This window comes from Tiliqua scincoides, chromosome 9 (genome assembly GCF_035046505.1).
Source record: "Tiliqua scincoides isolate rTilSci1 chromosome 9, rTilSci1.hap2, whole genome shotgun sequence".
Taxonomy (NCBI): Eukaryota; Metazoa; Chordata; class Lepidosauria; order Squamata; family Scincidae; genus Tiliqua; species Tiliqua scincoides.
The window spans coordinates 24027739-24044831 of record NC_089829.1 but is presented as its reverse complement, the minus strand read 5'-3'; the positions used below and the strand labels follow the sequence as shown (position 1 = coordinate 24044831).

General features: G+C 46.9%; 1 protein-coding gene across 1 annotated transcript; it reads right to left on the bottom strand.

Annotated features, from left to right (window-relative positions):
- Positions 1–5463: 5463 nt before the first annotated feature.
- On the bottom strand, positions 5464–10130 carry LOC136660642 (thyrotropin-releasing hormone receptor-like). Its single transcript, XM_066637949.1, has 3 exons — positions 9748–10130; positions 7912–8335; positions 5464–5901 (listed from the first exon to the last, which is right to left on the bottom strand). Exons 1-3 carry the CDS (start codon positions 10128–10130, stop codon positions 5464–5466), a joined length of 1245 nt encoding a protein of 414 aa, XP_066494046.1.
- Between the last annotated feature and the right edge of the window lie 6963 nt (positions 10131–17093).

The window sequence follows — 17093 nt, the reverse complement described above, 5'->3', positions numbered from 1 at the left end:
GTCACCTGCACTCAAGAACTTCCACCCTTTGGAAACCTCTCTAGCTCAGTGGTTTCCAAATTTCTTAGTTCCAAGACCCACTTTTTAAAATGATAGTCTTTCGTGACCCACCCTAGGACTGGAAGTGATGTCATTAAGCAGGAAGTGACATTATTTACCTGTTCATGACCAGAAATAAGCACTTTGTTCTCACTCAATAAGCACTTATTAACTAACTGCAAATGACAGACTGGGCTCAGCTTTGTCTGAGCCAGGCTAACGAGCAGGGTTGGCAATTGAGCACAACCCATTAGAAATTGACTCGCTACCCACTGGTGGGTCCAACCCACAGTTTGGAAAACACTGCACTAGCTCCTTCCCTGCTGACCTTCCAGAAGACTGTTCTGTCTAGGTGGCCCTTTTTCACTTGGGGGGGGGTTGCCTTTTCAGTATATTGGTGATTTCAGTTTGCTTGTGTTTGTTAATACACTGACCTTGACTGGTTGATTTTTCTGCTGGTTGTTTTCTGTTTTTTCTTTCAGAGGGTTGTTTGTTTTCTTGTTTAGTTCTGTACTGCCTATTATGTTACGCACTGTGCTTTATTATATTTTTAATTGTGAATGCCCAAAGCTTAGGGAACTCTTGTGAGCCCAAGGGCGACATACAAATGTCAGTATAAGTAATGGATGCTGAAAACAGAAGCTTGACAAAAGCAAGCTGGTGTGTTCGGATGCTGCAGGGACTGCGAAAATTCTGACATGGGGTTTGCGCAATCTCTGCTGGTTTTTCATGCTCCTACAATTTCTATGCCTCCTGCAAAATTATGAAAAAAATAGTTTTTCACAATGGCACCATAAGCATCCATGGCTCTCTTCCCAAAAAGGCAACTTTTTGACCCTGGAATAGTTTTTCCACAGGAAAGTCCTCTTTTCTTGGATCTCAGAATGTGACTCTATTCCATACAGCATATGCTAAAGTCTGTTGGCTGCCTTGAAGGTCTGTTGGTGAGATGCAGTGGCATCACTAGGGGTTTGGGTCACCCAGTGCAGGAGGCCAGTGTGTCACCCTCATGATGGACCTCCTCCCAGCCCCAGGCGGTAGGTGTGGTGATGCACCATTGCCCCACCTTCTGCTGATTTTTTGGCTATAACTTTTGATAGAATAAAGATATTTCAACATAGTTTTGTTTCATTGTATTCTGCATGAAATTACACATTGAATACTGTGATGGTATTATTCAAAAATACCAGAATTTTAAAATTTTTGGCCAGTGCTGGTGTCACCCACTCCTGTGCGCATCACCCTGTGTGGCCTGCACCTCTCACACCTCCCTAGCAATGCCACTGGTGGGATGGCTAATATCAACCTTGTACATGAAATCAAATCAAATCAATATCACTGCGCTGGGCAGGGCTTTTACTGTTGTGATTCACTCTGACCTGTCTTCAGGATCAATCAATCTGTAGAAGTCAGCCCAGACACTATTCATACCTTTTCCACCTGATGGGTTTTGCTTTCCATTTTACAAGAGCTGTTTCATTTTGCTGCATTCCTCGTGGGCTCGCAATGCTCAGTGTTGCAAATGTGCTGCTGCTGTTTTAGATACTGCAACTTTAACTTTCTTTTGTAAATGGGTTAGGCTTTCATATTGGATTGCTGCGCATGGACGTGGTGGCCTTGGAAAAGTGTCAAATATTAGCAGATCAGAGAATGAATGTCATGCGTCTTGGAGAGGCAAACCAAATGTGACATATAGGGAAATTTGTTGAAGTTTGAAAGACTCTGGGTCCCTGGCCCCAGGCTGTTTCAGCTACAATTATGGGCCAGACTTTGCAGAAGCGCTTCTAAATTGGATTGAGGGTTTAGTCAGCAATGAAATGAGGCACCCTCCACTTCCCTCTTCCCACTCCTCCCCTAGCTGAATGGAAAGTCTATAACATTAGTCATTGCAAGAAGGGAACAGTCATTTGTGCAATAGAAAAGGAACAGGGACAATCTTTGCATGTTTGGTGTGCATAAATCATTGTGGATACGATAAACAAGTTTAAGGAGCATTATAAATTTTCAGTTAAAAGCACATTAATATGGTGCCGGATGGAAGGCAATGTTCAGCTGGAGAATCAAGTGCACTCTTTCCCCCCCCTCCCCTTTCCAGTCCTGTGGGAGAGAGGTGCAAATAAGTGATTTTTTTCTTTCTTTGAAGTTTTATACTGAATTATGCCTGGGAGGAATAAATTGCTCATCAGCAATGATAACTTCAGATGGAATATGAGTTTGTGCTGGCAAGCTTCGTGCTGTTTTTTTGATGTCCTGGCTTTTTGGATTAACATTTCAGAAATTGTTCAGAGCACTGTAGGGTTTGTGTCTATGTATTTCTTGGGTGTTTTGGGGTTCTAATCCAACTGGAGCTTCCCGAAGTGAATAGATCAAAAAATATATGCTTCTGTAGTCACTGTCTTTTTCACTTTTCTTTTGGCACCACCTACACATTCTGATGCCACGGTTTGTGCCCACAGATTGCCGTTTCAGATGAAATGTTTAGAAGAGCCACCTACGTGTTCAGACACACCCCATATGCCAGGCAGACCTCCACGGGGAAATGGTCACCCTCTCTCAGAATGGGTATTGCAGAGGTGCCAGCAAGGAAAGGCTCTAAGATTACTGGAGCTTTGGGGAAAGACAAATCCTATGCTGAGCCCAATCCTATGCTGACCTGGTGCCCGGGAACATAGCTGAAATGGCTGCTGCTGTATCCAGTTGGACTGGGGCAGCAGCCAAAATCTCCTTGGAGTAAGAGAATGGTTGTTCCCTTTCCCCAGGTAAAGGTGCTGTGGTCCCAACGGGTCTCCTCAGAGCTGCACCAGAGATGCACTCAGAGCTATTTGCTGGTGCAGAACAGAACTGAGGTGGCCAGTGTTGAGCTTTCCGGCCAGGGAGGAAGTATAGAATTTGGTGGCAGAGTCTGCCACCATCTCCACCCCACTCCCGGGCATGATCCTCCCTCCAGCCCTCCCTCTCCCTGCCCAGTTCTGCCCTCCCCCTCTCTGTAAAGCCACTCCACCCGCCAGTGGAGAAACTTACTGTCAGCTGCTCCTGCTAGCTGTTGGATCCACCTAGTACAGACTACTACTAATAATAATACAGGTATTTCTATACCGCCTTTCTTGGTCCTCAGATTTCTCCTTAGACTTTATTCAAGGCGGTTTACATAGGCAGGCAATTTTTAAATCCCCGTAGGGATTTTTACAATTTTGAAAGAAGGTTTCTATCTTTCAAGAAACCACAACATCCAGGTGTTTCTTTCATGATCTGGTCGCACATTCTTTCCTCCATCCTCCCACGCTCAGAGCAGATGGAATAGCTCGGCTCAGCTTGTCAGCTGCTTGAAGGTTGCACGGTGCCGGTGGCCTCGAACTGGCGACCTTCGGATGTTAGTACAGAGTACAGTTAGTACAGAGGCCCAGTGCCGACTGGTGCTGGCCCCAGCACCGTCACTGCATGTCAAGCGTTGGTGGTAAAGTGACTTGTGGCCCTTTAATGACACCTGGTGCCAGTGGTACAAGTATACTGCTGGCACTGGGTTCAATAGGATTGGGCACTAAGTGGGGACATGATGGGAGTTTGAGGAATGATGCATTTTGGGAAGAAAGCAAAGAGACAAGTTTTTCAACCTCATGTGTCATATTAGAACTCTGGTCATGCAGTGAAATTGGTGGACAACAGAGAGGATTTTGTCACATGGTGCATAATAAATGGAGTTCCGTAATAAATGGAATTCACTGCTACAAGACGCAGTGCTAGCCACTAACTCAAAGGAATGTTCATGAAGGAGGAGAAATCTACTCATGGAGAGCTCTTGCCTTTATGCCCAGCTTGTGGGGTTCCCGGAGGCACCTGATTGGCTGCTGCGGGAAGCCAGATGGTGGGCCAGATGGACCCACTTTGGCAGATTCAACAGGGCTGCTTATGTGACCACTCCTTCCATAAGAGAAAAGACAGAAAACACAAGAAGCCCGCTTGTCTCTGACAAACGAAGTGAAAGCCATGCAATGGCTCAAAACCCACTGGGTGAACTTCAGAAAGTATATCTTCTTCAAAGCACCCTTGGCTGTTTCCCTCGATGTTAGTCTTGCAGGGTTGCTCAGCTTTAAGTTCAGGAGTGTTCTGCACTGTGCCTGGTGTTGAGTCTCCCTAGAATCTCCACCAATGGGCTTCCTTGTGCTCTGCCTCTTCTTATAGACATTGTCTGGTTCCTGAATATTTACTTTGCTTCAGTCTCTCTCTCTCTCTCTCTCTCTCTCTCTCTCTCTCTCTCTCTGTCTCTCTCTCTCGTCCTCTGTGCTGCTCTTCCTTAGTGCCTAGCTATGACACTTAGCTTGGCTCCTTGATTTATTCATAGAAACAACATCCCTGCTCTCTCTTCTGCCTACTGTGTCCTCTCCTGGAGAGTGAAGACGAAGGGTACAACCAAACTGCTTCTCTGCCTCTAGTAATAAAATGAACAAGAGGGCACTTCAAAAGTCTGTCTCCATGCAGACATATCTGGGGTGGAGGCAGTCCATGATAGTTCCAGCCTGGGGGTACATAGCTCTTTCAAAAAGCTTATTCCTCACCTTAATTTTGGTGGAGCTGAACTGCATCAGTCCATGAGGACATCTCTTGAGGGACCTTGTGCTTGCTTGAGTTTGGCCCTGCAGTCAGACTGGGCTACTGTCCATCTCAAATCAAGGATTCAAGGATGAAAGCTCTCCCATAATTTTCCTATCACTTCAAGACCAGGGATTGGAGAGATCCTCCCACTGGACCTTCCCCAGTCTGTATTTTGGGTCACTTCCCAAAAGAGCAGTGTTGGGTTTGGTGGAAGGTGTAGTCTGATTTTCAAAGTGGTGTGTGTGAGATAATTTCATTTTAAACTTCTCTTTACCTTATTTGCCATTCACCCAGACCCAATTTTTCTACAGTTGCAGTGAAGAAGTCCGCCTCCCAGGTCCCACACTCAGGCACAGTTTCCTAACACCTTTTGTGTCAGGCCCTTGATCCATCCAGATTAATTGACAGCATCTCTCTAGTGTTCCAGGCAGAGATTGGCCCCAGCCCTACCTTGAGATGGTGCCAGGGACTGAACCTGAGCCCTTCCACATGCAAAGCAAACCCTTTGCCACAGAGCCACTATTCTCTCCTGACCCAGAAGTCCTTCAAGGCATCAGAGTGTACTGGCTGGTCTCCCTGCAATTTTCTCCTCTGGTCACAAGCCCTGCTCCTGCCTAACATTCCTCAGGTCACTGGTTTGGTTGAGACATGCTGGGGGCTCAAACCTCACTCTTTCTTTCCACAATCAAAAGGTCATTCCTGTTAGAGGGGGAGATGAGCACAGGTTCGTCTGAAGTCCTGCAATGTATCTACTTGTGCGAGGAGAGACAAAGCAGGTACTGTATTTGCAGATGTGGTGGAGAAGTGCAAAGGAAGCTGATCAGCCCTGGGCACTCAGACCAGGCTGAAGTACAGCTCCTTCTCTCTCTCTCGTTTGCTGGCTGCTGACCCCTGCTCCAAAGGGCCTAAGTTCTTCTCCTCTTCTCCTGCTGGTGACAGAGGCTCCTTGGACCCAACGTTGCCCAGATTGGGGGCTTTGGGCTCCTTTCTTGTGCTGGGGCCACTTGAGGCCAAGTAGGTGCTGGGCCGCTGCAGCCGCTCACTCCTTCCGCACTTGCAGAGTTTCTTGAAGGCCAGGCGGAATTTCTGGGACATGAGGTTGTAGATGACGGGGTTGATGGCACTGTTGGCGTAGATGCAGACCCTGCAGAAGAGGATGAACCAGCGGTCCAGGTAGGGGGGCTCCATGAAGGAGTTCACCAAAACCAGCGTCCGGTAGGGCATCCAGAGCAGGGCAAAGAGGACCACCACCACTGCCAGCATCTTGGTGACCTGCAGAGGAGAGACGAAAGAAAAGGCTTGGAAATGAGAGGGGGAAAATTTTTGGAGGGGGCAAAGTATAATCAATGACGATGTGAAACTTCCATATACAGAGGTGATCTGCCTCTGGATACAGGATACTAGGGAAGGGCCACAGCAGGGAAGAACTGGTGTCTTGGTGCTGAGCTGGTTTGTGGGCTTCTTGGCAGCATCTGGTCTTCCGCTGCGCTTCTCCTGCAGGAGACAGGACTTAGAGCAACTTTGAGTCTGATCCAGCCAGACTCCATTCATTCCAAGTCTCATCTACTCGACTTGTCTTCATTGTACTTCAACAATGGAATGGATAAGCAGAGTATTCAGCACAGACAAAAGAAGGCATTTCCTCACATTGTGCAGAATTAATTTATCTCTCTCCCACAGCTGCAGTGATAGCTGCTGGCAGCCTGTGAGCAGCTCATTGGCTGTTGCTGTCCTAGACCACAGTCTCACACTCCTACCCATTTACAGGGGAGTAGGAGTATTTGTTTGGACCCATCGTTAGCTCTGGAGTGAAGGGTGGACCCTACAAAGTAGGCAGATTCTTTGGGTCATTCTTGCTCTAGAACTTCTTTCAAAGAAAAAAAACTTATTTTTTTTAAACAGCAGTCACAGTACTGAGGCTGATGAAAGCTCCAGGGATCCTTCTGTCTCCCAGCTTGGCAGCTGGCCCTGGTGATAATTCAATTCAATGCAGTCAGTTTATTGGCATGCTGAGAGAGACAACCGTTGGCAAAGGAAAAGGGCAGGTGACACATCGCATGGTTAATTTCTTTAAAAAGAGGTGCTGGGGCTTGGAAACTACACAGTATAATTAAGAAGACTTATCCCTCCCCCGCACCCTAGCATAGGGAGAGAACTAGGCAGTGGCGAGGAAAAAGCACTCTGTAAATGCCCAGAAGTACTTTCTGCTTTTGTTTTGCATTTCAGGGCTGAAATGCTAGGATCCAAAGTAGATTCAGGAGCTGCACTCTGGTGAATTCTGGACTTGACTTGGAGCCCTCAATGATTCACAGTTCTCTTCCAGGGTCAGAAAAATGGCTAGCTCAAAATCAAGTGGTGCCCCAGGTAAGAAGCATCTTTAGTGTTGCCTCTGTACAGCTTCTAAACATCATTTGTAGCCCCTTTCACAATGTACATGTGCAGTTTGCATGCATGCAGGATTTATCCCTGACGTATGAAATGACCTGCAAATCTATATTTATTCATGCCATATATATATGTACATAAGCAAATAGAAGTATTTTAAATGTAAGAATAACTGCAATACCTGTCAGCCCCCAAGCCTAATATCCTGGGCTGTTGTTGGTATAAATTGTCCCTCAACCCAGTCTGGTCATCCATCCAGTAGGTTGTGTTAGCAATAATTTGGAAGGCATAATCTAGGTGATGCAGCATTGGGCTGCACCTGGGGAAGAGGACCCAAATTCCTGGACACCCACAAATTCATAAGAAGAATCTGAGCAAGATGACTGTCATATCCTGCACAGTGGGAGTGACCCTGCATTACTGCATCCGATTGCTGCAAGGCTGAAGACCGTGCAGCATTTAGTTCTAGTGTTGTGTGCCTGGGCTTTCCAGGAACAAGAACAACAGATAAGGCAAGATGGAAGGCAGAGCACCTGCCTGGCAATTTGAGCCACCCTCTACCTGTCTCAGTGCTAGAGACCCAACAAGTATTTCCAGGTTTGGGGTCTTGACGAATGTATCAAGAAGAGCAGGACTGCAAGCCTTGCCACAGAAGACTCCTCTGTTGCTGTGCTGAAACACCTGATGTGCCCAGCATTTTGCAGGTCCTCTGCTGTCCTGGCAGTCCTGAGCCCCTAAGCCTTATTGCAGTGCAAGACTTCTGTTCCAGCTGGACAGCTCTCCCATCTCCCTTGTAAGCCTGGAACTCCACACCCATCAACTCCCAGTGTCTATGGCAAGGGAACCCCTTGGTTTGGCAACACTGGGGGGTAGGGGGAACCACAATGGCCTCCATACCTGCTTCCTGGAAGAAACGGGCACACTGGTCCTTGAGTTGCCAGGCCTGTTCTTGCCGGGCCGTTCTGTGCCATTCCTCTGCTTGCCACTTCGCTCTTTCCAGCGCTCAGACAGGGCAGCAGGCTGGTGCTGGATGGGGCTATGAACGAGCACCCTGGCAATGAGCCCATAGAGCACAGTGGCCAGGATCAGTGGGGTGATGAAGAAGAGGGCAAAGTCAAAGAAGTAGATGGGCAGGTAGAGGTTGCGGGAGACCTTGTAGCCGCACTCCAGCTGCTGGTTCTTGTTGACGACTGTGTCCACCAGGAAAAACCAGACCAGACAGTAGAGCGAGGTGAGGACCCAGACGAAGGCGATGATGCGCTTGGCTCGTGACACAGTGCACATGGTCTGGGCTTTCATAGGGTGACAAATTGCAATGTACCTGGCAGGAGGGGGGGAGATGGGGAGTTGGAAAGGGAGGGTAGAAGATGTGTGGCATTAGAGTGTTGAACAGGGACCAGGGGACCCAAGCTCAGATTGCCACTCGACCTGGAAACCTCGGGCAAGCCTCTCTCTCCCTCCGTCCCTCTTTCAGCCTAGCTTACCTCAGAGGGTCAGTGTGAGGATAAAATGTTGTTGTGTGTATTTTGTTTGTGTGGTTCCTTTAAAAAAATACTCTTCTCAAATTGTGTGGGGAACTAGTCCTATGTGCAGTCAGTGTGTTCAATGTGTATAGGACTGCAGCCTTCATCAAAGAATGGAAACCTTAGCGCCTGATTGTCAGGCCACTTCTTGTGAACTGGTTGCCCCTTTTGGTCCTTAGGGGCTCCAAGGCGACCAAGAGCTTTTAGGTTTACCTAACTGGTTTGAGGCTAAGGTGAGGGCTGGCCCCAAACCTCCCCACACTTGAGGGAGGGCACTAAAAGCCACCCCCCCCCCACCAGCTGCCCCCTCCGTGGTATCTGCTTCCACTCCCTGGACTCTAAAGTGAAAAGTCTCTCTTTGGGCCTCCATCCTTTTTTGAATTCAGAGGGGCGGAGAGCAGAGCAATGGTGGGGCACATAGGCAGAGGGAGGAGAGCACATAGCTGAGGACCACTGCAGGCTACCACACAAGCTTACTGGCTCTGATTTGGGACCTGGGCCAATTCCCATCAATAAATGCTGCCCGTGAAGCACAGCTGCATACTGACGCTGCTTGTGCCATGTCCTAGCCTCCTCCTAGTCATGGAAAACCAGGGTGGTGTAGTGGTTTGGGAGGTGGACTTAGACCTGGATGATCCAGGTTCAAATCCCCCCTCAGCCACAAAGCTTCCTGGGTGACCTTGGGCCAGTCACTTTCTCTCAGCCTCACAAACCTCGCAGGGTTGTTGTGAGGACAAGAAAGAGGGAGGAGCAGCTGTGTAAACCACCCTGAGCTCTTTGAAGGAAGGGCAGTATAAAAATGTGAAAAATAAATAAAAAATAAAACAATAAGGACAGGCTAATACACTGGCCAGAGACCCCATGAGGAGAAGGCCAGCTCGGCATTGCCTCTCAGGAATTGCACCAGGTTCTGCCCACATATGGCCCGAGATAGCACACGTATGGCACAATTGCTAAGTGTCCTGGACACCAAATTGCATAGCTCCACAGTTTGATAGCATGCTGATGGTCCCCCTTGGTAGGAGGATAGGAAGTACCACTTCCTGATACCTGTTAGTCAGAGTGGACAATACTGGCCTAGGCAGAGCATTGCTTCATACCATTGCAACAATGCATGAGAAGGGCCATGGTTCTCCACTCCCATGCCTACCTGCCTACCTGCCAGCCACATCTAGTAGCACAAGCATCTTCCGCAAACGTCTCTTCTTACCTTTCCACTGTGAAGGCAGTGATGGAGCAGGATGAGGCATTGATGCCCAGGTACTGGAAATAGGTGATGCCAAGACAGCCAGCAAATCCATAGATCCACGTTCCGGTCAGGCTGTTGGAGACATTGGGCAGCCCGGCAGCCACTAGGACCATCAGATCAGCCACAGCCAGGCTGACCAGGTAACAGTTGGTTGGTGTCCGCATGTCGCGGGTGGTGAGGACCACCAGCACCACCATGACATTGCCAACAATGCCAACTCCGCAGACAACCAGCACCAGGAAGACAGAGACGACCTGGTACTCCAGCATGGCCAGAGCTGCATCGCTGCTGGCCAAGGAGATGTTGGTGGTGGGGTTGTCCAACTTGTTGCCACTGTTCTCCATGCTCAGATGTGGGGGGAAACAGGTCCCAAACTACAGCTTCTGGTTGTTTGGGTGCAAGGAGTGGAGGACTCAATCTTCAGAGAGCAGGGCCCTCTTCTCTCCCATCCAAACTGGGCAGCAGCTCCCATTAGCCAACTAGGGCAGTCCCTGAAGAAGGACACAAATGGAGGCAGCTGAGATGTTAGAAAGGGAAACATGCTGGGGATGGAATCTGTTTGTTCTGCTTGGACATTCAGAGTGAGTGGTTGAGCACAGGACCCATTAATAAATTCAAATGTCTTTTTCAGGATCTTAGTAAGATCTTGCAGTGGCTCAACCATTCCTAGAACCAAACTACTTAATTCATATGTTCACCCCTGCAAGTCACCTCTGCTAACTGAGCAAAGAGGCACTGTCGCAAACTTAGGGGGCTTTGGGGTGCTCAGAGTTCTTGGTTCTTGAACCCTAAAGCCCTCAAGGCCCCCCTGCCCAGTAGTACTGACACCACCCTGTATGTGCCAGTGCCTCAGTCCAGGGACACTGAGACCCTCTAGGCTTAACTCTATCCCTTGCAGGCACTGAGCGCTTTCTCCAATCAAAGCATCAGTTCTCAAGTTACTAGACCTCAATGAGCACTTGGTAGCTTGCTGAACGGCTAGGCAGGATTCTGAACCTTTGTCCCCAACAGACAATGAAAGAACTTAGTAAAAGAGATTTTAGTTTATTAAGTACATAAGGTTACATAAAGTTACAGTAAGGCAGCAAATGCTAGAGGCATAAACATCTAGGAAACATATCAGTAATAAAATAATAAAGCTAGCTGGCTATCTCTATTAATTCCTAACTCTCACCTGGGTCAGTTACTCTTGTAGATCTTTTAGCTCCAGGCTACCTGTGAGGCCAGATACCCTTGGCGGACAATGGAGCTCACCGCGTGCAAGATGTTGCACCCCAAAACTCTGCCCAAGAAGGAGCACGCACACCCCTTGGGCACTCATTATTATACTTCTTATGCTAATAGTACTGAGGTGACTTCATACTTATTTAGACTGTCCAATCAGAAACTTTTGAGGACAGAACCTTCTCGAAGTGGGTCTGGTTGCTAGTCCTCCTAGTTCTTACCCCTCCCAACTGGAGATCCACAGCTGCATTTCATCAGCTTGATAAGGCGCCTTTCTGTCTGCAAAGGTGCTACATTCCAATGGGTTGTAATTCTTATTTGTCCTTTCTGGCCAGCAAAGGAGAGAGACAACAATCTTTTTGTTTGTTTACTCACATTCTTGCAGCTAGGAACTGCTGGCCACTTCTCCGTTACTGACTTGGTAATGGTTTGGTTCGGGCTCCACATGCTAACCTAGGCCTAACATGTACATATTCATGACAGGCACCTCTTAAGGTGGTGTCCTCTTATATTTAGCATGGGGAGAGCAACTGTCCTTCTTTGTCCCAGACTGCATCTTTTCCAGTGGCTGTTGAGGGTGTCGCTTCTGGTTTTTTTCTTTTTCCAAGATTGTGAGCTCTTTGGGGACAGGGAAAAATTGCTTGATTTATTTTATTATACAAACTGCTTTGTGAATGACCTTGGTTGAAAAGCAGTATATAAGGATTCTTAACAATAACAATAACAAATAAGTAAATAATTGATGATGATGGTGATGATGATGATGATAAAGTTGCCCTTCTGTTGGGGAATGTGATATGGGCTGTTCTTTTCACTTGTGCCCATCAGACTTAGGGTGCCTCCTGCAAAAATTTGAGGGTGCCTAAAACTGAGTCAAGTTTTGGTCAATGGTCCATTGTACGTGTACTTCTCTGACTGACTGGATGTGGTTCTCTGACTTTTCTAACTGGAAAAGCTAGGGGATGGTATGCATGTTCTCCTCCTAACCTCTCAAGACATCCACACTGTGTCTCTTCCTGACCACCTTCACGCCCCACAACACCCTGGTTCCTAGCAGAGCATGGGGTTTTAACTCATTTAATTGGTGTGGTGAATCAACTCGACATTTAACTTCACATCCGGATCTGGCCTCCTAAGTCTGCGCCACAGAGAAGTTCTTTGAGAGATGAGACCCTTAAAGACCTCTTGCTTTTCAGCTCTCTTTTCCATGCACCAGTTTTGTAGACCAGAAATTGGTCCATAGCTTGTTCAGGGTAAAAGGATCATATCACTCCTTTCCACATATCTCTCCTTAAGACACTAGAAGCAGGTGCTGCTCTCTTGAAATGTATTGCCCTGATGCAAAAAGGACATCAGTGCATGGAACCAGAGGGTTTCTGTGCACAGATCCCCCTTTTAGAGCTGCCCCCCATGTGCCCACGAGTTTTTGCAGAGGAGAAGGAAAAGACTTGTAGCCAGGGGTCTGTAGCCTGGTGCTCCGGAACTGGTGGTTTTGCAGTATGTTCATGCATTGCTATTGAATCAAATGAGCTATTTAATTGGTTAAAAAACAACAACTAGATAATTGATCTGTTTGATTGCCTCTTGGCAGTCTTGGTCATAGGCTTTTATTGTCTATGCTGTAGCTTCTCCCCCCCCCCCCAATCTTATCTGGAAGGAAGCTACACACTCTGTGCGAATTGAGGAGGGATTTGAATGAAGTGCTCTTTCCTCTTGATCTTAACAATCACTTTGTGCTGCTTTGCAGGACTCTGAGCAAGCTGCTTGAAAAACACTGGCCACAGGCAGCCTTTCAGATACAGGAGAACAGTCTGCCTCTGTTTATCTGTGCGCCCACCCGAGCGCCCAGCTGCCTCTGGTTTCCAGAGGTCGAAATCTGTTGATTTTGGTGGTGCTCACCTGCATTTCAGCACACAGTCTGACCTTCATGCGTTCATGCCTGAGCATTAGCATCTAATGTTGTTATCATCTTTGTTCTGTCCTGGCATGTAGGGGATTGGCAGCATCAGAGATTCCTGAAGCAACCTGTGTCATCCTGCCCTTACACACATGAAGCAAGTTTTGTAGATCATGCTCTGTACCCAAGAAAGGAGACACGCAACAGCCCCTCCTCTGAAGGCGAATATTGGACTCACTTCCAAAAATCAGAATGACTGGTGAGTGTGGCAGTAGAGAGAGATGGAAATAGGCCCCCAGATGTCATTTGTTAACTCTGTTTTGGCACACATGGTGTCTCCTCTGGGTGCCCAGATCCTCCCTTTCCTTTTTTTTTTCCCTTTGGGAGAAAAAATGCAGACAAAGGCTGGTTGGCACAAGCAGCAAGTTATCAATTAAAAAAAAAAATAGGCAGCTAGCCTGGATTGCAAAGCAATGTGCCAAGGATTTGTGCAGGAAGGACGCCTTTGATGTGTCCCTCGCAAGCAGAGAGAACTCTGGTAGTTAAACCCATGGATGGCCACAGCAACTCAGAGCACCAAAGAAGTAGAGGGTGACTTATCAGCTGAATTTATCCAAGCCCCTCTGCAAGGGGTGGGAAGAATTTGTTGTTTGGGTCCCTGTGATTAGAGAGTGCAAAGCTTCACTGACTTCAATCAGGAATATCCAGAGCACCTGTGTGGCTTGCCATAGGGCAAGAAAACTGCATCCACAATGGCACCAGACCTCTGCGAAGCCTTTACACGCTGGGCAAGAAATCCAGGGCTCTCAAGATGGACTGGATTTCACTGTACTCCTTAAGCCCATCACACCAGCAAGAGAACCGCCTTCCCCCCCCCTCCCCATACTCCTTCCCCCAAATCCATCATCCCCATTTCACAAAAACAAAACAGCCAACTAACTTTTTTTGGGTGGAGAGCTTACCTTACTGCTTGATCCTCAGAGCCTGGGGTCGAGAGGCAACAGCACCAGAGAAAAGAATGTTAAAGGAATGCAATGCACTCCTGTCTTTCCTCCTCTCTCTTCTCAGTCCTGCTTTGGTGCCACAGTTTTGTCTCTTGCTCCTTGTGAGAGCATCTGCCTCTCACCCTCCTGTGTGGCTGGTGCCGCTTTCTTGCTCACAGATATAAGGGGTTCCTCATCAGCTGATGTAGCTCCACTCTGACAGGCTAACCTATGAGAGGAGAGACCCATCCTTGCTGTCTCCCAGAAATACGTTTATAATCAGGTGTGCTGATGGTACAGAGGAAACTGGGAGGGGGGTATCCACAACAAAGTGACACCAGTGTGCACCGATTCTAGTTTTGAATGCATGCATTGCTGGTTAAACTGGAGAGAGATTGACAGTTGTGACCAAATGGATATGTAGGTGCAGGATCCAAAAGGAAATTTCCCTTCCAAGATTTTAGATCCCTGCATAGAATTAGGAGACCTCCTGCAGATCTCAAAGGGGCATCAGCTACTCTCTTTTTGGAATGTACTGGGATTTGTTTTGTTTATTTTTACCTCTCTGTAGAATCAGAGGAGGGCTTAACAGTGACTTAAGCCGAGATGTACCAGTCAAGAGGTTTGGGTTCACTTTCTCACCTTGCCGCAGACTCTCTAGGGTTGCAATCCTATACACACTTTCTTGGGAGTAAGCCCTATTGAACACAATAGGACTGACTTCTGAATAGACATACCTAGGATTGTGCTGCTGTGACCGTAGGCCAGCCAACTGACTTTCTGTTGTTGACATATACATCCTCAGTTCCTGATGACATTTAATGCAAAGTGATTGTTTATTCCAGCTTGGAAATCACACAGCCTTTCTCTAGTCTCTGTGATGGCAAATTGGAGCAATTTCTCCCTCCTCCCTCTCTTTCCTCATCCAGATTCCAGCTTCTGGTTTATTCATGGGGTTTGAGACCAAATCAAGTTGAAAGAGAGGGGAAAGGGCTGCCGGCAGAACAGCAACTCGGGAGGCAAATCCCTTTTCATTGTGAAGACAAAGGTTTGCATAAACAATAGCACAGTTGGGAGCTCTGGAAGGAAAAGCTGAGGGAAGTGGTAAGGCAAAGTATCACTGCAGGAGAGCCACAGATATAGTGTGCGATGTTCATGTGTCATCTGTGCATGGTACCCTTAAGGGGAGTCCAGTCACCTTGCCTTTCGCTTCCTTTAGGACCAAAGGGCACCTACCCCAATGAAAGAAAAACTGAGCAGGTCAGGACTGAGGACAAAAGAGATGGCATGTTGCAGTGGCTAAGAGACTGAATGACATCCCCGCTTTAAATCTCACCTCTGCTGTGGAATTCACTTGGTTCCCTTGGGCAAGCCACTTCTCAGTCTTCCCTTCTGCAATATGGGGATAATAATACTGACCTTGCAGGGTTGTTGCACAGATTCAACCAATATAGTATGGCAAACCACTTTGCCTACCCAGGGAGCATGATTCAAATGCTAAATCTGTTTGTTAATGTGTCATGCAGTTTGGCCTGAAACTATTGGCCTGAAAGTCAAACCAATAAATGGGATATGGGAATTCCAGGAGTGGAGTTCCTAGCATCTTTTTTTCTTTTGCAAAAAATAGTCCTGGGTGGATCTGATTTGCACTGGGGCCAAAGTGCAGTGGGGAAGGATTTATTATTATTATTATTATTATTATTATTATTATTATTATTATTATTATTATTATTATTATTATTATTATTATTATTATTATTATTAATAATAATAATAATAATAATAATAATAATAATAATAATAACAGTATTTATATACCACTTTTCAATGAAAAGTTCACAAAGCAGTTTACAGAGAAAAATCAAATAACTTCTGTTCCCGAATGGGCACGGTACACAATGGATGATGGAGAGGCAAACGAACAGGACAGGAGAATTCAGAGGGCTTCGGAAAAAGCTTTTACTACATTTGCAAACGGGCTCACTCCTCTAGGCAAGTGAGCAACTAAGACCAGAATTGGCTACATCGTTATAGCATAGTTTCAACAGGGGAGGGGAGAGGGGAACTTAATAAATTATCTATAGGAACTTGCATCATGCTTACATAATGAACTTGGTGTTTTCTAAAGTACATTCTATGGTCAAAATGTTTCAATTCTTTATGTGCAAGTTTAGAGTAACTTGTTCTATAGGGGTGGTTATGCAAAGCTTGCTCTGCAAGCTCTGTAGATAGTGGCATTATTTTGTTCATCCCTTGGACTTCCTTGGGGTCAGTATTGCTTATCTTTGTATAACAAACGTGCTGTCCTAAGCTGAAGGTCAGAGGCCCCTTTTCAGGTTTGAGTCACAGAGCCTACCTCCAGCTTTGGACTAATGTACTGTGATTCTCTGCTTGGGGCTTTTTGGGTAGGGGTTTTTTGGGTACACTCTTTTAAAGGATTTAAATCCTTTATCCCATGCTAATATTTTGGCTCAAATCTCTCCTCCCTGAAGCTGCTGTTAGCCACAGAGGGGATTTGGAAATGTGTATTTGTGCCCTGTAGTTGCTTCAGGAGATATTTAGATCAGGGCCATCATGCAGAGATGCTTAGCATCTCTCTCCCCCCCCCCCCCCGCCATGAGTTCAAGAGACAGCAACACAAGAAGACTGGCTGCTGCAAAGACCCTCCCCGTTTCACACTTTACAGAACAATGAATACTTAAATTGTGTTAATTATCAATATAAGACATGCCTGTATTTATTACTGATCATGATTTTGACAGGGTGTCATGGAATTCTGCATCAGTGTAGATGGGTGCTGTCAGGACAATATTTCTGAATTAACATTGAACAATCACCTGTTCTTTTACTTTTTTTTCTTATCCAAACCCTCCTGGCACCTGAGATATCATGCAATTGCTACCCCCCTCTTACCTGGTGATGTGCCAGTCTCTGCTCCTTCTAATCTTTGGACTGGAAAAGGAAGAGGGGGCAGAGTGGAAGTGGAGGCATGGAGGAGAGGAGGGTGGTAGGTTAGGCTCTTCACTCCACTTCTGCTTCCTCCAGTCCCCGAACTGGGAGGCTGAAGAGGAAGTGAGTGACTGAATGAAGGAAGCAATCTTCTGCCTGAGATGACCACCTCAGTTGGCTGCATGGATGGGCCAGTGCTGATTATTAGTTGTTAAGCCATTAGTTATTTGATTGTTCTCTGTAAACTGCTTTGT